This window comes from Bombina bombina, chromosome 3, assembly GCF_027579735.1.
Source record: "Bombina bombina isolate aBomBom1 chromosome 3, aBomBom1.pri, whole genome shotgun sequence".
Classification (NCBI taxonomy): domain Eukaryota; kingdom Metazoa; phylum Chordata; class Amphibia; order Anura; family Bombinatoridae; genus Bombina; species Bombina bombina.
The window spans coordinates 1,247,359,278-1,247,381,950 of NC_069501.1; the positions used below are offsets into that span (position 1 = coordinate 1,247,359,278).

General features: G+C 35.9%; 1 protein-coding gene across 1 annotated transcript; it reads right to left on the reverse strand.

The window, feature by feature from the left end:
* Positions 1-13,278: 13,278 nt before the first annotated feature.
* On the reverse strand, positions 13,279-14,217 carry LOC128652699 (olfactory receptor 52K1-like). Its single transcript, XM_053705630.1, has one exon. It carries the CDS (start codon positions 14,215-14,217, stop codon positions 13,279-13,281), a length of 939 nt encoding a protein of 312 aa, XP_053561605.1.
* Positions 14,218-22,673: the final 8,456 nt, after the last annotated feature.

A 22,673-nucleotide genomic window follows, 5' to 3' on the forward strand; every position in this document is an offset into this window, starting at 1 on the left:
CATTTTGAAATAATTATTGTCTAGTTGAAAATTTGTAGATGTTAATAATTCTGAAATTCATCAAAATGAACTCCTATTAATATTAACTAATACAGGTGTTTATTTTGAAATTATTAACATCTGTTAGTGATGTTAAATTTGAATTCGAATTTTCAACTATGTGTTTAATACTGTTGTATTAAATGAAAGGAGAGGGAGGAAAGGGAAGAGCAAAGGGAGGTGGGAGGATTGGACATCAGTGATAATTGTTTGGGGGGTTAGAGAGTTGTCTTAAAGGGACACTGAACCCAAATTTTTTCTTTTGTGATTGAGATAGAAAATGCAATTTTAAACAACTTTGTAATTTACTGCTATTATCAATTTGTCTTCATTCTCTTGGTATGTTTATTTGAAAAGCAAGAATGTAAGTTTAGATGCCGGCCCATTTTTGGTGAACAAACTGGATTGTCCTTGCTGATTGGACAGCACCAATAAGCAAGTGCTGTCCATGGTCTGAACCAAAAAATTGCTGGTTCCTTAGCTTAGATGCCTTTTTATCAAATAAAGATAGCAAGAGAACGTAGAAAATTGATAATAGGAGTAAATTCGAAAGTTGCTTAAAATTTCATGCTCTATCTGAACCATGAAAGAATAAATGTGGGTTTAGTGTGACTTTAAGGGGTGTCAGGGCATTTGATTGGAGTATCCTTGGAGGTTCCTTACATTAGTGGTTTTTACTTGAGTTTCTCATGTAGCCCTAACAGGCCTGATTTTTATAAAGTCTTAACTAGTACATAGTTATAGTTATTGATTATTTCACCTGCTCTTTAGCTAACAAATATTGACGATCTGAACTGTGAAAGGAAAATTGTTGACTGTGCTTTGGTTGAGAAACATTTGGCATCATAGAGATGATCTTATTGTTTTTGCTAATTGATTTTGCTGATATTACTACCTAATTTCTAAGCATGTCATGGGCTTTGACAGATAGTTCTACTAGATATTTCTAATTAATTCATGTATTGTAGACTATTTTATTTATTTAGATTTATTGTATGTTTTTTTCTGGTTTGATTGAGCTCTGCTGTATAAAGTATGTGATTTTGAATGTTCTTTATAGACAAAAGCAGAGTAGTATTGTATAGTGGTATAAACTTGTTGTGTGCTATACTATACTACTACTACTACCCACCTACCATGCTCTGTTAATAAAATAATTCTAGAAACTTTTGTTTGTATACTATACATGTATATAGTTATATATGTATATTTATTATATTTGTGTATATATATATATATATATATATATATATATATATATATATATACAGGGAGTGCAGAATTATTAGGCAAGTTGTATTTTTGAGGATTAATTTTATTATTGAACAACAACCATGTTCTCAATAAACCCAAAAAACTCATTAATATCAAAGCTGAATAGTTTTGGAAGTAGTTTTTAGTTTGTTTTTAGTTATAGCTATTTTAGGGGGATATCTGTGTGTGCAGGTGACTATTACTGTGCATAATTATTAGTTAACTTAACAAAAAACAAATATATACCCATTTCAATTATTTATTTTTACCAGTGAAACCAATATAACATCTCAACATTCACAAATATACATTTCTGACATTCAAAAACAAAACAAAAACAAATCAGTGACCAATATAGCCACCTTTCTTTGCAAGGACACTCAAAAGCCTGCCATCCATGGATTCTGTCAGTGTTTTGATCTGTTCACCATCAACATTGCGTGCAGCAGCAACCACAGCCTCTCAGACACTGTTCAGAGAGGTGTACTGTTTTCCCTCCTTGTAAATCTCACATTTGATGATGGACCACAGGTTCTCAATGGGGTTCAGATCAGGTGAACAAGGAGGCCATGTCATTAGATTTTCTTCTTTTATACCCTTTCTTGCCAGCCACGTACTAGGAGTACTTGGACGCGTGTGATGGAGCATTGTCCTGCATGAAAATCATGTTTTTCTTGAAGGATGCAGACTTCTTCCTGTACCACTGCTTGAAGAAGGTGTCTTCCAGAAACTGGCAGTAGGACTGGGAGTTGAGCTTGACTCCATCCTCAACCCGAAAAGGCCCCACAAGCTCATCTTTGATGATACCAGCCCAAACCAGTACTCCACCTCCACCTTGCTGGTGTCTGAGTCGGACTGGAGCTCTCTGCCCTTTACCAATCCAGCCACGGGCCCATCCATCTGGCCCATCAAGACTCACTCTCATTTCATCAGTCCATAAAACCTTAGAAAAATCAGTCTTGAGATATTTCTTGGCCCAGTCTTGACGTTTCAGCTTGTGTGTCTTGTTCAGTGGTGGTCGTCTTTCAGCCTTTCTTACCTTGGCCATGTCTCTGAGTATTGCACACCTTGTGCTTTTGGGCACTCCAGTGATGTTGCAGCTCTGAAATATGGCCAAACTGGTGGCAAGTGGCATCTTGGCAGCTGCACGCTTGACTTTTCTCAGTTCATGGGCAGTTATTTTGCGCCTTGGTTTTTCCACACGCTTCTTGCGACCCTGTTGACTATTTTGAATGAAACGCTTGATTGTTCGATGATCACGCTTCAGAAGCTTTGCAATTTTAAGAGTGCTGCATCCCTCTGCAAGATATCTCACTATTTTTGACTTTTCTGAGCCTGTCAAGTCCTTCTTTTGACACATTTTGCCAAAGGAAAGGAAGTTGCCTAATAATTATGCACACCTGATATAGGGTGTTGATGTCATTAGACCACACCCCTTCTCATTACAGAGATGCACATCACCTAATATGCTTAATTGGTAGTAGGCTTTCGAGCCTATACAGCTTGGAGTAAGACAACATGCATAAAGAGGATGATGTGGTCAAAATACTCATTTGCCTAATAATTCTGCACTCCTTGTATATATATATATATATATATATATATATATATATATATATATTGCTAGTTGTCTCGTAGATTTTGTTTATATACTATACAGAAATGTAGATATTTGAAAAAAAGAGGATAGGGTCCAATGGCACTACTTTCAATGTAATAAAATTATCCCCTTTATTCTTAATTAACTTATGTGCATACAGCACATTAGTATAGTAAAGGAAAACGGTGCTATGTAGTAGAGCAGAATTTAAGCAAAAAACTGACAGATAGGATATGTCACCCTATCTGAGATAGACTACATTTGTAGCACTCAGGGGATTGTTTAATTAAATAACTTGTGGTAACAGAGATAGACGTGCAAAGATGTGCAGAGAACAAAGATAAAACTGTCTGAGTAAACTAAATACCATTAAAAATTAACTTTTATTAAGGCTTGGTTAAAATTGGAAAACACACACTTAAAAACACTCTTAGGAGCCAAGATAATATTACTTGTTAATCGTATATTGGTTGGTGTGGTGGGTAAGAAATTATCTATGAATAGATAACTTGTAAGGTATGGGGGCTAGTAACAATTCTATATATTCAATATATACCGGAGGTGGCAACTCAAAATATGATTGATCAGTATGTTGTTGCTGGTAATTTATTGAATAGTTTTATACTTAGGTTCACTGCAGTTAAATTTTGTGAATTTGCTGTGGGATTAACTCAATACGTTACAGTACACTTGTACATATATAATTAAGAGGCTTAAGTAATTATACTCTTATATTCATTGTGCGTACAGTCAGGGACTTTATATATGATCCCTTTAGCTTTCACTTAATTTTCTATACGTATCTTGTATATGAGGCTATGTTCAAGCCTGCACTACAAAAATAAAGGCTCAATGCTTTATATTTAATAATGTCTTTTATATTAGATATACAAAGTCCGGCGGGTATATACTTTGTTATATAGAGTATCTGTGATATTGGAGATCACCCCTTATTGTGGTGTTATCACCGTTAGTAGTAAGGTATTTCGATATTAATGTTTATTGCAGGGTGATAGACACTGGGTAAATAGCGTTCCTGTTCTTATATAGAGCAGACAGATCTAGTAACTTAGTTCAAGATATGCCTTTAAGTAAATGGCAAATTATCAACTGCTCTGAGTGGTAACAAAAATGACCGCTATTTTATAAGCTGCACGGTACCTGCGTAATGTTATAACACTACAGACATATTTGGTAAAAAATATATATAAGATTTCAATTTAGCATAACAAAATGAGACATTATTAGTGCGGTATTGAGCCCTGTGTAGTCACAATTTACTACAAGTGGTGTGAGTACTGCTAACGGTTAAATTCTCCAGCAGCTTATGTGAACGTCAGCGTTCTGCCCCCATTAACCACTCACAACTGTTAAGGTATATAGCGGTTAAATTTATCTTAATCTATCGAGGTTCCTAAGGCTAGCTAAAAATACATGAGCTCCAAGGGCTCATCACCAGTACCCTAGCGTCCCTAACGTCCCTAACATGTTTCGCCTCGCGGCTTTTTCAAAGGGTGAGCGCGCCGCTCACATACTGGTCTTTTAAAGCCTAATGGTCACACCTCCTGGGTGACGATTGTTTCTGACAGCCAATCCTCATCCTCTACAGTGTAGAGACCGCCTATCATTACGGTTGGAGTTTTAAAGTTGTTTAATTTGTTGCTAATAATAAAAGTAACTTTATTATAATGTTGAGGTTATAAAATCAATTGAGTTATAAGATCAAATGAATTATGTTGGAGTAATCAGGACAAATGAGTTCTCATAGCCTTATAACAGGGCTTAATGCTCAGCCATAAATTTACAAATTCATTTTATTTTATCCTTAAGTTAAAGCACTGAATTCCCTAAACTATGTGATACTACGTAGTGAATTAACCCTGTAGGTGCCACCGTGAACTAGTGCTATATATTACATTGTGACTGCTTTATTTATATTATGACTTCATTACTTATGCTGGTATATACCACAATATTGTGTAATATTAAATGAAAATAATGAGTGTTTAGTGAAAAATGCTATTGTGCTGTGTTTTGAAATAACTACTTGTGATTTTGATTGTAAAACAGTGCTAAAAATAAATAGATATTACTGAAATTATTTAAAAGTAATAGTGAATTGGTGTGTATTGTGTGCAGACTGTGAAGCATGTAAGAACGATGAATTTTTATGAATAATAAACACCACTAGTGTATAAAAGTTGCAATGAATTATGTGCTTAAGACCTATGTAGTATTAATAAGGACTATTATAAACTAATACTTAAATAACTTGTTCATACTGTTGTGCACTTGATTATGATTCTAGATGACTAACATAAGCTAGTCCTTAGATAGCTGGTGCATATAGTTGTACACTAGAATGAGATTCTGTATGTCCTTATTTTAATTATGAACGTTTTTTAGTATATGGTGATGATAGGATTGAATTTGAATTTAATTTATAAGGCAAGAGGTAAGGATTACTTCTACCTTCAACACACAGATAACTTGGTTAAAATTAGATCTTGAGATACTGGCGTTTGATAGAATTTTTTTGAGGGTTAGGCTGTGTTATCATGAATTTGTGCTATTCATTGCACATTTTTTCACATTTTTTACAGAAAAGGGGAGAGATTGTTACACTCATTTAACCCTGATGGGTAAACTGTGTTAAGGAGAAAAATCCATTTACTTTCAGCTTTTTGAAGGGTTTTTTCTAGATCCCCACCTCTGATCCCCAGCTTAACTCTCTGTATTCCAAAACATTTTAAATTACTTTGTTTTGAATTGTGTTTATACAAAAAGTGTCTGGCCACCGAGGTGAGTTGTTTACCTGCTTGTAAGTCCTTTTTGGCATTTTTGATGTTCCTCAAGTGTTCTTGCAACCTTACTCTTATTTTTCTGGTTGTCATGCCAACATAGAACAGATTACAATTGCAGCGTAATGCGTATATTACCCCTTCAGTTTGGCAGTTGATGTGTGCATTTACTTTGTGTGGTTTGTTGAACCGATCATGTATTGTGTGTAATTTCAGCATAAAGCTGCATGTGGTACAGGTTCCACATTTAAAGGAACCGTTAGAAAAAGCACTTTTAGTTTTTTCACTAGCAAGGTGACTAGGACTAATAATGTCCTTAAGATTACGGGTTCTTCTATATCCTGTCTGTATTTTCTCACCCAAGATTGTTTTCAATTTGGGGTCAGACATTAGTATGTGCCAGTTGGATTGAAACAGGGATTTTATGTAGTTACTTTTTGGATTATAGGTTGATATGAACCTTATCTGATCATCCTTTGGTTTTACTCTTTTTTGGAGTAGTTCTTTTCGATCTGTTGTTCTCGCTCTAAATTCTGCCCTTTTAATTGCCCTTTTGCTATAACCTCTTGATAGTAAACGTTCAGTGAGTTCTTTTGCTCTCTTGTTGTAGTTAGATTCAGAAGAGCAGTTTCTCCTCATTCTTAAGAATTCACCTATAGGAAGTGCCTGTATGGTATTTGGGGCATGGGCACTAGAGCTGTGTAGAACACTGTTTGTGGCTGTTATTTTCCTGTGTACATCCATGGATAATGTTCCATCCTCTGATTTTGAAATTTCTAAATCTAAAAAGTTTACTTTCACTTGACTGGCTTCATAGGTCAATTTGACATTAAATTGGTTTGTATTTAGGTCAAGAAGGAAAGAATCTAGTTCTTCTTTTGAACCCTCCCATAGGAACAGCACGTCGTCTATATATCTTACCCAAAAGGGGATTTTCTCCAGGTACTGTGAATTAGTGTCTGAAAAGACGTGTTTTTGCTCCCACCACCCTAAAAAAAGGTTGGCATAGGTGGGAGCACATGCTGTACCCATCGCGGTACCTCTTGTTTGTAGATAGAACCCGTTATTGAAAGTGAAATAATTATGTTTTAAAACAAATTGTAATAGTGCAAGTGTGAATTCATCATGAATCGGTTCTTCTTCTGAGCCCATTTCTAGGAACCAACGTACTGCCTCGATGCCAAGCTCATGTTTAATACAAGTGTACAAAGATTCGACATCTGCTGTCACAAGCCATGTTTGTTCAGAAATATGAATATTATCCAGTTGATTTAGGACATCAGTGGTATCTTGAACATAAGAAGTAATTTGAGTGAGATAATTCCTAAGTCTGTAGTCTACATATTTACTCGCCTTTTCAGTAAGGCTATTTATTCCGGATACTATAGGACGCCCTGGAGGATGGGTTTGGTTTTTGTGTATCTTTGGAATTAGGTAAAAAGTAGCAACAGTTGGGTTGGATACTTTTAGAAATTGATATTCTTTGTTGTTAATAATATTGTCATTTTTGGCTCCTTCTATTAGGTTTGAATATATTTGAAGATATTCATTTGTAGGGTTATAATTCAGTTTGGTATAACAAGAATTATCCCTTAGTTGTTTGTCTGTTTCTAGACGATACATTTTAAGGGGCCATAAAACAATATTGCCTCCTTTATCAGAATTTCTAATGATCGTGTCTTTCCACATTTGCATCTCTTTTAGTGCTTTGCGTTCCTTAGTTGTTAAGTTCCCATTAGTTTTTGTCTCTGGGATTTGTAGGATTTTCTCACATATGATATCACTGAAAACTTGCCTTAGGAACCTCGATAGATTAAGATAAATTTAACCGCTATATACCTTAACAGTTGTGAGTGGTTAATGGGGGCAGAACGCTGACGTTCACATAAGCTGCTGGAGAATTTAACCGTTAGCAGTACTCACACCACTTGTAGTAAATTGTGACTACACAGGGCTCAATACCGCACTAATAATGTCTCATTTTGTTATGCTAAATTGAAATCTTATATATATTTTTTACCAAATATGTCTGTAGTGTTATAACATTACGCAGGTACCGTGCAGCTTATAAAATAGCGGTCATTTTTGTTACCACTCAGAGCAGTTGATAATTTGCCATTTACTTAAAGGCATATCTTGAACTAAGTTACTAGATCTGTCTGCTCTATATAAGAACAGGAACGCTATTTACCCAGTGTCTATCACCCTGCAATAAACATTAATATCGAAATACCTTACTACTAACGGTGATAACACCACAATAAGGGGTGATCTCCAATATCACAGATACTCTATATAACAAAGTATATACCCGCCGGACTTTGTATATCTAATATAAAAGACATTATTAAATATAAAGCATTGAGCCTTTATTTTTGTAGTGCAGGCTTGAACATAGCCTCATATACAAGATACGTATAGAAAATTAAGTGAAAGCTAAAGGGATCATATATAAAGTCCCTGACTGTACGCACAATGAATATAAGAGTATAATTACTTAAGCCTCTTAATTATATATGTACAAGTGTACTGTAACGTATTGAGTTAATCCCACAGCAAATTCACAAAATTTAACTGCAGTGAACCTAAGTATAAAACTATTCAATAAATTACCAGCAACAACATACTGATCAATCATATTTTGAGTTGCCACCTCCGGTATATATTGAATATATAGAATTGTTACTAGCCCCCATACCTTACAAGTTATCTATTCATAGATAATTTCTTACCCACCACACCAACCAATATACGATTAACAAGTAATATTATCTTGGCTCCTAAGAGTGTTTTTAAGTGTGTGTTTTCCAATTTTAACCAAGCCTTAATAAAAGTTAATTTTTAATGGTATTTAGTTTACTCAGACAGTTTTATCTTTGTTCTCTGCACATCTTTGCACGTCTATCTCTGTTACCACAAGTTATTTAATTAAACAATCCCCTGAGTGCTACAAATGTAGTCTATCTCAGATAGGGTGACATATCCTATCTGTCAGTTTTTTGCAGAAATGTAGATATATATACGATACGTATATGTATTATATTTGTGTGTATGTATTTCATCTGCCTAAATTAATACATTGTTACTTATAGAGTGACGAGATTCATATGGTTGCAGCAGCAACACAAAAAGACACAGTCGTCCAAGTTTAATATTACAGAAAATTATAGCAGTGTCCTCTTCAATTGCACTCTACATACCATGTTGCAAAAAAATTGTTTCTAGAATTCTATCAGCCAATCGGAATGTAAGGGACGCCATCTTGGATGACGTCACTTAAAGGGAAACTTCATTATACAGCATCCATCTTAAGAAGAGGATGCTCTGCGCCGGATGTCTTGAAGATAGACCCGTTCCACGCCGGATGGATGAAGATAGAAGATACCGTCTGGATGAAGACTTCTGCCCGCTTGTATGAAGACTTCTGCCGGCTTCGATGAGGACTTCTGCCCGCTTGGATGAAGACTTCTGCTGCCTGGATGAGGATGGATGTCTGGTCTTCGAAAACTGTAAGTGGATCGTCAGGGGTTAGTGTTAGGTTTTTTAAGGGTTTATTGGGTGGGTTTTATTTTTAGCTTAGGGTTTGGGCACCATAAAAGAGCTAAATGCCCTTTTAAGGACAATGCCCATTCAAATGCCCTTTTCAGGGCAATGGTTAGCTTAGGCTTATTTAGATAGAATTTTATTTGGGAGTTTGGTTGTGTGGGTGGTGGGTTTTACTGTTGAGGGGGTGTTTGTATTTTTTTTTACAGGTAAAAGAGCTGATTTCTTTGAGGCAATGCCCCGCAAAAGGCACTTTTTAAGGGCTATTGGCAGTTTATTGTAGGCTAGGGGTTTTTTATTTTGGGGGGGGGGGGGCTTTTTTATTTTGATAGGGCGATTAGATTATGAGTAATTCGTTTTTATTTTTGATAATTTTGTTTTTTATTTTGTGTAATTTAGTGTTTATTTTTTTTGTAATTTAGATAATTTTATTTGATTTATTTAATTGTTTTATTTTATTGTAATGTTAGTTTTTAGTGTAAGGCAGGTTAGGTTTTATTTTACAGGTAAGTTTGTATTTATTTTAACTAGGTAGTTAGTAAATAGTTAATAACTATTTACTAACTAGTCTACCTAGTTAAAATAAATATAAACTTACCTGTGAAATAAAAATAAAACCTAAGCTAGCTACAATGTAACTATTAGTTATATTGTAGCTAGCTTAGGTTTTATTTTACAGGTAAGTTTGTATTTAGTTTTAAATAGGTTAATTAGGTAATAATTGTAAGTTTTATTTAGATTTATTTTAATTATATTTAAGTTAGGGGGTGTTAGGGCTACATTAGGTTTAGGTTTAGGGGTTAATATATTTATGGAGTGATGCGGGAGGGTGGCGGTTTAAGGGTTAATAGGTTTATTATAGTGGCGACGATGTCGGGGAGCAGTGGAATAGGGGTTAATACATTTTTTAAGTGGCAGCGATGTTCGGAGTGGCAGATTAAGGGTTAATCATTTTATGTTAGTGTTTGCAATGCGGGAGGGCCTCGGTTTAGGGTTAATAGGTAGTTTATGGGTGTTAATGTACTTTGTTACAGTACAGTGCTAGTTCCTGTGTACCATACAGATAACATTGTGCTCACTGCAGTGAAGTTATTTATGAGTCAGCTAAATTGCAAGTCTGTAAAAAAAATGAAATAAGGGGGCAGTCTGCAGAGGCTTAAATAGAAGGTAATCACAGAGGTAAAAAGTATATTAATATAACAGTGTTGGTTATGCAAAACTAGGGAATGGGTAATAAAGGAATTATCTATCTTTTAAAAAATATAAATTCTGGAGTAGACTGTCCGTTTAAAGTAGGGATGGGCAAATGTTTTGCAACATTTAATAAATGAAACAAATTTTAACACATTCGTTTGTTTAAAATTTCCAATGTTTGTACAACATTCTAACTTTCTTTTAATGTAATATTATTATCTCTAATGCTTTCTTTAACCCCTTAATGACCGGAACATTTTTCAATTTTCTTACCCTTAATGACAATGGCTATTTTTAAATTTCTGTGGTGTTTGTGTTCAGCTGTAATTTTCCTCTTACTCATTTACTGTACCCACACATATTATATACCGTTTTTCTCGCCATTAAATGGACTTTCTAAATATACCATTATTTTCATTATATCTTATAATTTACTATTAAAAAAATTATAAAATATGAGGAAAAATGGAAAAAACACACTTTTTCTAACTTTGACCCCCAAAATCTGTTACACATCTACAACCACTAAAAAACACCCATGCTAAATAGTTTCTAAATTTTGTCCTGAGTTTAGAAATACCCAATGTTTACATGTTCTTTGCCTTTTTTTGTAAGTTATAGGGCCATAAATACAAGTAGCACTTTGCTATTTCTAAACCACTTTTTTTCAAAATTAGCGCTAGTTACATTGGAACACTGATATCTGTCAGGAATACCTGAATATCCATTGACATGTATATATTTTTTTTTAGAAGACATCCCAAAGTATTGATCTAGGCCCATTTTGGTATATTTCATGCCACCGTTTTACCGCCAAATGCGATCAAATTAAAAAAAATGTTCACTTTTTCACACATTTTGTTACAAACTTTAGGTTTCCCACTGAAATTATTTACAAACAGCTTCTGCAATTATGGCACAAATGGTTGTAAATGCTTCTCTGGGATCGCCTTTGTTCAGAAATAGCAGACTTATATGGCTTTGGGGTTGCTTTTTGGTAATTAGAAGGCCGCTAAATGCCGCTGCGCACCACGCGTGTTTTATGCCCAGCAGTGAAGGGGTTAATTATGGAGCATGTAGGGAGCTTGTAGGGTTAATTTTAGCTTTAGTTTAGTGTAGTAGACAACTCCAAGTATTGATCTAGGCCAATTTTGGTATATTTCATGCCACCATTTCACCGCCAAATGCGAGCAAATAAAAAAAACCTTTAAATTTTTCACAATTTTAGGTTTCTCACTGAAATTATTTGCAAACAGTTTGTGCACTTATGGCACAAAAGGTTGTAAAAGCTTCTCTGGGATCCCCTTTGTTCAGAAATAGCAGACATATATGGCTTTGGCGTTGCTTTTTGTTAATTAGAAGGCCGCTAAATGCTGCTGCGCACAACACGTGAATTATGCCCAGCAGTGAAGGAGTTAATTAGGTAGCTTGTAGGGTGCTGGCAGGGTTAATTTTAGCTTTAGTGTAGAGATCAGCCTCCCACCTGACACATCCCACCCCCTGATCCCTCCCAAACAGCTCTCTTCCCTCCCCCACCCCACAATTGTCCCCGCCATCTTAAGTACTGGCAGAAAGTCTGCCAGTACTAAATAAAAGGAGTTTTTTTTATTTTATTTTTAAAAAAAATGTATTCTGCTGTAATGGAGCCCTGCCTTAGCCCCCAACCTCCCTGATCCCCCACCAAACAGCTCTATAACCCTCCCTGCTACTTAAATGCCACCATCTTGGGTACGCCAGTACCCTATTTGCCCCCAAAAATATTTATAAACTTTTCTGTAGTGTAGCAGCCCCCCCCTCAATACCCCCAACCCCCCCCAGATCCTTTTATATATATATTTTTTAATGTTAATGTTAATGTTTTGAACTTTTTTTTTTTTCATTGGTGTCAGTGGCTAATATGCGCGCGCGCCCCACGTGCACACGCGCGCCCCCCACGTGCACGCGCGCACCCGCACGCTGCCGCCTCCTTGCTTCCCTTCCCCCCGGAACACAGCACCATTGTTACCGGTGCAGAGAGGGCCACAGAGTGGCTCTCTCTGCATCGGAGGCTTGTTAAAAGGTATTGCAGGATGCCTCCATATCGAGGCATCAGTGCAATACCCTGAGAGCTGCTGGAAGCGATTGCGATCGCTTCCAGCACTCTCTTAAACAACTGACGTACCAGGTACGTCCATTGTCACTAACTGCTAGTTTTTGCAGGACGTACCTGGTACGTCAGTTGTCATTAAGGGGTTAAATGTAATATTCTATTCAAAATTTAAATAAAATAATTTTATTCGAATTATGCAACATTGGAACTCGATTAATTAAAATCGACATATTTGTAAAAGTATTGCTAATACTCTCTTTAATGCAATATTCAAAATAGAAACATTCACATTGATATATTTGTATCTATTATGTATCAATTTATTTAGTTCCCTATCTCATAAACTATATATATGAATATTTGTTAAATTGAATGTTACATTTGAAATTTCGAATGTGGATATTTAATCTAATTATGAACATTTGAAAACAAAAGTAACATTCGAAAACAGAAAATAACATTTGATTACAATATTTTAATGGATATTCATTCTTATCAACATTCAATTTTCAAAAACATAGGACTATTCGTTCTACTAAGCTAATTGCAGTTTCAGCACATTCGCCCATCCCTACTTTAAAGTCAACCTGTGATGATGTTTGTATTAAAACAGTCAGTTCCATTGCACATTCTTTTGATCTACTTCACCGCCATCTGGCTGAGCTTTCATTGAGAGTTGCTGTTATATTTAATACTGAAGTAACATATTAAAAGTTGACATTGCAGAATAAGTTCTTGCATCAATAACAGGAGCAGTATTAGATTTTAAACCTCAATTTAAATATTTTTGCAGCTGTCTGCTTTATCTCTTTAGCTCTGAGACAGTATATAATAGGATTCGCCATGTGCGGAATGAATGTGTAGAGAATAAGAAGCAAAATGCTGATATCAAGACTAAAAATTAATTTAAGCTGAAAGGCTGCATAAACAAATAATCGAGGACCATAGTACATGCCAATGATAAACAGGTGGGTGGTACACGTATAAATAGCTTTCCGGCGATTCCCAGATACAATTGATGAGCAGACAGTGTATATAATGATGATATAAGAAAAGATAATGAAAAATAATGGCAAAAGAAGTGTAAACATTGCAAAAATAAATGTTACTTTGTTGAGCAAAGCTGTATCCCCACAGGCCAGAGGTGTTATAGCCATGTTAACGCAAAAACAGTTGTTGACCTTTCTAGAGCCACAGTATGGGAACTGCACATGCCAGATGACATTTAGAGAAGGGATTAAAGTTGCGAACATACATAGAGATCCACAAATACAGACAATTTGTTTATTGGTGATGAGTGATGAGTATCTCAGTGGCAAGCATATAGCGATGTAACGATCAATAGCCATCATCATTATAACATAAGAATCAACCGAACCCAAGTAATGGACCCAAAAGAGTTGGAACATACAGTCCAAGAAAGATATGGACCCTGCCCCAAACCAATATCTTGCAATGATTTTAGGTAAAGTTATTGTGTCAAACAGTAGATCAGAAAGTGCAAGGTTTGCTATAATTATGTACATTGGTTGGTGAAGATTTTTTCCCCAGACTATCAGTGCAATGACAGCACCATTTGCAAACAGTGATATGAGATACACAGTGAACATTACTAAAGCAACCAGGGTGTGGTACTTCTGTGGGAGACCTGGAAATCCAACTAGTAGAAACTCATATGTATCAGACTGATTATCCATAATAACTGATGGAAACCTAAGGAAAGAACAAAAAAAGAAAAATTAAAAATTTATATTAATGGATACAAAAATAGTAAAACCAATTCAATGAAATTCAAAAAAGCATGATGCTATTTAATAGCTTACAGGGATAGTAAACCCAATCTTTTTTCTTTCATGATTTGGATAGAGCATGCAATTTTAAGTAACTTTCTATTTTACTCCTATTATCAATTTGTCTTTGTTCTTTTGCTATCTTTATTTGAAAAGGCAGGAATGAAAGCTTTGGAGCCAGCCTTTTTTTGTTCAGTACCCTGGATAGGGCTTGCTGATTGGTGCCTGCATTTAGCCATCCAATCACCAAGCGCAACCCAGGTTCTCAATTTAAAATGGGCCGGCTCCAAAGCTTTTATTCCTGCTTTTTCAAATAAAGACAGCAAGAGAATGAAAAAATTTGATAATACAAGTAAATTAGAAAGCTGCTTAAAATTTCCTGCTCTATCAGAATCATGAAAGAAAATGTGGGTTTAGTATCCCTTTAAGTGACTGATCATACTTTGCAAACTAAACACTAATATGTAATTACATTAAATCACTGGACACCGGGATGCAAGAATATCCTGGAACCCATAAAACAAAAAATCAAGAATCCTCCCACATAAATTCACAACCCCTTCTCTATTCCATAGCATTATTTTTCTCTACTCTGTTATTCCATATAATGGCCTAGCTTTCCATAAATTAGATTTCACACACAGAAATATAGTCTGGGAATTGTTGTTTATTAAGGAGAGCCACAGTTTTACACACACACAACAAAAAACAAAATAGCAGCTGTAAGAAAAAATTCTAGTAATGCCTTAAGCAGCTATATATAGCTATTTAATCTTTAATGATGGAGAAAATAGATTTATATTATCACATTAAATTCTTGACTCTTAATCTAATACTTTATAATTATAACAGCTATGATGGTTAATTTCTGCATGACATAACGCACCAAAGTGGTGGTTCTGCATAACATAAGAAACCAGTGGTGGCTCTGCATAATAAGTCAAATAGTGGTGGCAGGAAGATGGAGGCATGATGTCCTATATTCTTTTTCACCATTATACCTAGACTGATACAGGTATATCTAACAGGAGAATTTATAAGCTGCAGACAAGTTCTCAAGCAGAGAACCTGTCCATCTGCAATCGCCACTTGGCAAAATTTAAGACTGCAGTAGAGTTCTGTTGTTCAATCGTGTCCTCTGCTCTTGGGCAACCAATTGCATGAGAGCAGGGCCTGTCAATCACCCACAACAAGCATGTTTGAGATGCTTTATCTCTGCCACTTAGGATAAGAAGCAGAAATTGTCTGTTACATTTGTGATTGCAGATTCACTCTGAACTGCAAGTTCTCAAATGCTGAAAATGCAACTTGATAAATGTTCACATAAATATAGATTTTTAAACCCTACGATAGATCACATTAAGTTGCACTGGAATACTGGGATCAGTAAAATGTACACTTAATTTGGATAAGGGTTACTGTATATTAGTGATAAAGAACATTTATACACTATTAACCACAAAACTCTGCACTATATAATAATGCAAGTCATCTATACACAAATAAACATGCTGCACTGCACTGTATGATAATGCAAGGCATCTATACACTAATAAACACAGCACTCTGCAGTATATGATAATATAAGGCATCTATACACTAGGGATGGGCGAATGTGTTTTATTCGAAATTGAAAGTTAGAACGAGGGAGAGACAGAGGAAGAGAGGGAGGGAGAGACAGAGGAAGGGAGGGAGAGACAGAGGAAGGAAGGGAGGGAGAGAGAGAGACAGAGGAAAGGAGGGAGGGAGAGAGAGAGAGACAGAGGAAGGGAGGGAAGGATAGAGAGAGACAGAGGAAGGGAGGGGGCGAGACAGAAGAAGGGAGGGATAGACAGAGGAAGGTAGGGAGGGAGAGACAGAGGAAGTGAGGGAAGGATGGAGAGACAGAGGTAGGGAGGGAGAGACAGAGGAAGGGAGAGACAGATGAAGGGAGGGAGAGACAGAGGAAGGGAGAGAGAGACAGAGTAAGGGAGGGAGAGACAGAGGAAGGTAGAGAGAGACAGAGTAAGGGAGGGAGAGACAAATGAAGGGAGGAAGAGACAGAGTAAGGGAGGGAGAGACAGAGTAAGGGAGAGAGAGACAGAGTAAGGGAGGGAGAGACAAAGGAAGGGAGGAAGAGACAGAGGAAGGGAGGGAGAGACAGAGGAAGGGAGAGAGAGACAGAGTAAGGGAGGGAGAGACAAAGGAAGGGAAGGAGAGACAGAGTAAGGGAGGGAGAGACAGAGGAAGGGAGGGAGAGACAGAGTAAGGGAGGGAGAGACAGAGGAAGGGAGGGAGAGACAGAGGAAAGGAGGGAGGGAGAGAGAGAGACACAGAGGAAGGAAGGGAGGGAGAGAGAGAGACAGAGGAAGGGAGGGATGTGTTTACTGTAGTGTTGATTATCATTTGGCAGAGCTGCTTATTAGAAATATGTGTGCCTGCAAATACGCAGAGGCCAGTATGTGAGTAAACTACCTTGTTAACAAAGTAGCTTATTCACATACTGGCCTCTGCTTATTTGCAGGCACACAGATTTCTAATAAGCAGCTCTCCTAAATGATAATCAACACTACAGTAAACCCATTTCTCTCACTAGCATCAAATCTGTGTAACTGCCTTAGTTTTAAGTCATTCAAATCTTGTAATCTGCAAAATAAAAGATTAGCTAAGAGAGATAAGCTCACTCTCCCCAATAAGAAATACTTGCTACTTAACTACGTTTTACTCTAAGCCAGTCAGCCGCCCTCCCTGCTGCTTAGCTCTCACTCCTCCTCTCCTACTGGTCCGGTTTCCCTGAGTCTGGTCTGCTTAGCTGCCGGCCCTCCTCTTCTAATTCATTCAGCAGGCCAAAGCAAACATACATGAATGGCTGAGAGTGTGGACTGGGCTTCCCAGGCGGCTTACAGTTACCTCCGGCGGGTGGCTCCTTCTCTTGCGGCCTCGCCTGACTCAGTTCTCTTCTGGCTTCAGCTCCATCACCACACGTGGCCACACACACTAGTACTGCTGCAGTGCCGCCTCTAACTGTGCATTTAAAATTGTGTGTGAATAGTCGGCGTGTGGGTGGAGCTCAGCTGAGCAGGAGCAATAGGGTATTGGGTAGGGGTATTAATCATCTGACAGTGACACGTGAGATGGCCCCTCCAGCCCCGACCAACCCCCCCAACCACCCCTCCCACAAGTACAAAATCAAAAGTCATAAAAAAAAAATGTTTTATTACATTTAAAATGAAATATATATTTTTTTAAAAATCCTGCTGCAGTATGATGCATGGGGCCCCTCTAAGAGGCAGGGCCCTTGGACCAGGGCCAATTTGCCCGACTTGTCAGTCCGCCCCTGGCTGAAGTTCAACCTCCAAGGATTTTGAAACAGTGTTGTAATCATCGTGACATTGCAAGAAAAGTGACTGGCACCATTTTGTTATGCTTAGTTCCCTCTGTTTACAGCATTACAGTGCAATCTGTGTCTCAGTGCTATAGTCTGGCAAATTTGACTACAGTAATTGTCACTATTTTACAGGTACAGTATTTATTGAATACTAATTGAATACTGTGCTGTGCTAGTGTTAAACTAAACATAGCACTATTGCACCCAAATATATATTAGTTCAAACACGTTTTCAAGTTTTTAAACACACTGGCAAGTGAAAATAAAGCTAAAACTGCCTTGTTTCACTTTAAGGCGGTTTTCACTTTACAGCGGGGCTCCGGTCCCTAACCCGCTGTATGAGTGGGCAATACCTGTACAAGGCATCTATACACTAATAAACACAGCACTCTGTACTATATGATAATACAAGGCATCTATACACTAATAGACACTTCACACCGCACTATATGATAATACAAGGCATCTATACCACTAATGAATACAACACTCAGCAATATATTATAATACAAGGCATCTATACACTAATAAACACTTCACACGGCACTATATGATAATACAAGGCATCTATACCACTAATGAATACAACACTCAGCAATATATGATAATACAAGGCATCTATACACTAATAAACACAACACTCGGCACTATATGATAATACAAGGCATCTATACACTAATAAACACAACACTCTGCATTATATAATAATACAAGGCATCTATACACTAATAAACACATCACTGCACTATATGATAATACAAGGCATCTATACATTAATAAACACAACACTCTGCACTATATGATAATACAAGGCATCTATACACTAATAAACACAACAATCTGCACTATATGATAATACAAGGCATCTATACATTAATAAACACAACACTCTGCACTATATGATAATACAAGGCATCTATACACTAATAAACACAACAATCTGCACTATATGATAATACAAGGCATCTATACACTAATAAACACAACACTCTGCACTATATGATAATACAAGGCATCTATACACTAATAAACACAACACTCGGCACTATATGATAATACAAGGCATATATACACTAATAAACACAACAATCTGCACTATATGATAATACAAGGCATCTATACATTAATAAACACAACACTCTGCACTATATGATAATACAAGGCATCTATACACTAATAAACACAACAATCTGCACTATATGATAATACAAGGCATCTATACACTAATAAACACAACACTCTGCACTATATGATAATACAAGGCATCTATACACTTATAAACACAACACTCTGTACTATAGGATAATACAAGACATCTATACACTAATACACAAATCACTCTGCACTATATGATAATACAAGCCATCTATACACTAATAAACACATCACTCTGCACTATAGGATAATACAAGACATCTATACACTAATACACAAATCACTCTGCACTATATGATAATACAAGACATCTATACACTAACAAACACATAACTCTGCACTATATGATAATACAAGGCATCTATACACTAATAAACACAACACTCTGCAGTATATGATAATACAAGGCATCTATACACTAACAAACACATAACTCTGCACTATATGATAATACAAGACATCTATACACTAACAAACACATAACTCTGCACTATATGATAATACAAGACATCTATACACTAACAAACACATAACTCTGCACTATATGATAATACAAGACATCTATACACTAACAAACACATAACTCTGCACTATATGATAATACAAGACATCTATACACTAACAAACACATAACTCTGCACTATATGATAATACAAGGCATCTATACACTAATAAACACAACACTCTGCAGTATATGATAATACAAGGCATCTATACACTAACAAACACATAACTCTGCACTATATGATAATACAAGATATCTATACACTAACAAACACATAACTCTGCACTATATGATAATACAAGACATCTATACACTAATAAACACAATACTCTGCACTATATAATAATACAAGGCATCTATATACTAATAAACACAACACTGCACTATATGGTAATACAAGGCATCTGCAGTATAAACTAATAAACACAACACACTGCACTATATGATAATACAAGGCGTCTATACACTAATAAACACAACACATTGCAGTATATGATAATACAAGGCATCTATACACTAATAAACACAACACTGCGCTATATAATAATACAAGGCATCTATTTACTAATAAACACAACACTCTGCACTATATGATAATACAAGGCACCTATACACTAATAAACACAACACACTGCACTATATGATAATACAAGGCATCTATACACTAATAAACACAACACACTGCACTATATGATAATACAAGGCATCTATACACTAATAAATACAAAACTCTGCACTATACTGTACTATAATAGAAGGCATCTATATACTAATAAACACAATAATATGCACTATATGATAATACAAGGCATCTATACACTAATAAACACAACACTCTGCACTATATGATAATACAAGGCATCTATACACTAATAAACACAATAATATGCACTATATGATAATACAAGGCATCTATACACTAATAAACACAACACATTGCACTATATGATAATACAAGGCATCTATACACTAATAAATACAACACTCTGCACTATATGATAATACAACACATCTATACACTAATAAACATGCTGCACTGTACTGTATGATAATGCAAGACACCTATACACTAATAAACACAACACTCTTCATTATATAATAATACAAGGCATCTATACACTAATAAACACATCACTGCACTATATGATATTAGAAGGTATCTATACACTAATAAACACAACACTTTTGCACTATATGATAATACAAGGAATCTATAAACTAATAAATACAGCACTGCAATATATTATAATACAAGGTATCTATACACTAATAAACACATCACTCTGTACTATACACTGTCAGAAAAAATGTGCAAAAATTGTACCTTTAGGGGTACAACAGCTTGTCACTGGGACAGTACCCTCAAAGGTACACCCACTGTACCCTTTAACATGGGTACATATTGGTACCCTTACAAATTGTACCTTTCAAAGGTAAATATGTACCTTTGGTGACTAGATTGGACCTCAATGCTATGGTACCATAATGTACCCAAAAAATTGTGCAAATTTGGCCTTTTCAGGGTACTGCCCCAGTGACAAGCCCTTTGTACCTCATGATGGAAAAATTTGTACTCAACTCAGAATATTAAAAATGCTGTTCCATCATATTTTATAATATTCAAATATACATTCACCTAATGTGTTCTTGTTCAGACCGTTTACAATATATCCACAATACAGTTAGATACATTTTGATAGTGAAGCCAAATAGCAGGTCCTAAGACTGCTACTGGAATTCCTAAAAGAACCAGGCTAAACTACCAGTTCCAAAAGGAATTACTTGAAATGTTTTATTACACTCTGTACTAGACTCTAACAACACCCCATTTAACTTAGGGTGACACGCCACATAAAACATAAGTATTATTATTATTATTATTATTATTATCGGTTATTTGTAGAGCGCCAACAGATTCCGCAGCGCCAGAAAACATATAGAAAACAACATAGTAATAAAATATAACTCTAACAAAAGAAAGGGAGATTCAGGGGAGGGATACATGATAAAACTTACAACTATACATTAAATTGTCACTATGCAAAATATATGCAAATTTGTCTATTTCCCCAGTACACATTTTGAAGCTTTCAACCAATAGATGGCGCTATGGCATGTCACACAATGTCCATGTATGTGACTGGGGAACGGTTACAATTTTATTTTATTTCTTTAAAAACAGGTTCTTAAACAGCTCTTGTTTATTTTATAGAATTTAAAAACTTTTTTTTTCTTTTCAATTAAAGTTAATATATTTGCTTTATGTTTAAATGCCTTAAAATGTTAAGTGCCTGTGTGCTATTAAGGACCAGCAACGCAGTATCATTGAAGATATGGGTTGTTAAGTATTTTTTGTTGCCTTGCCCACTTCTTGCATATTACCAACAACCATTGAACATTAATTATTTTGCTGTACAACATGTATGCTGAATTCATTTTTGGTGCCAGTTATGTCTTCATTGAATAATTGAGGTGCACAAATTATATGGACTTGCAGGGTTTGGAAAGCCTTGAACCACTCATCCTCCTCAACTTTTTAGTCACACAAGTGATTGTACCTTTTTTCGGGGATTAAATGGTACAAGCATGGACCCTTTCACAGTTGGAAACATATTTGTACCTTATTTACCCCTAAATGGTACATATTAGTTCCTTAAGGTGTAATTATGATCCATTGAGGGTACAACCACAGCAGTTGTACCCTAAGTGTTCACAAACGGACCCCAACCATACCCTTTTTTCTGATAGTGTATGATAATACAAGGCATCTATACACTAATGAACACAACAATCTGCACTATATGGTAATGCAAGGTATCTATACACTTATAAACACAACACTCTGCACTATATGATAATACAAGGCATCTATACACTAATAAACACAACACGCTGCACTATCTGATAATACAAACACCTATAAACTAATAAACACAGCATTGACTATATTATAATACAAGGCATCTATACACTAATAAACACAGCACTGACTATATTATAATACAAGGCATCTATACACTAATAAACACAACACTCTGCACTATATGATAATACAAGGCATCTATACACTAATAAACACAACACTCTGCACTATATGGTAATGCAAGGCATCTATACACTAATAAACACAACACTCTGCACTATATGATAATACAAGGCACCTGTACACTAATAAGCACAACACTCTGCAGTATATGATAATACAAGGCATCTATACACTAATAAACACATCACTGCACTATATGATAATACAAGGCGTCTATACACTAATAAACACAACACTCTGCACTATATGGTAATGCAAGGCATCTATACACTAATAAATACATCACTGCA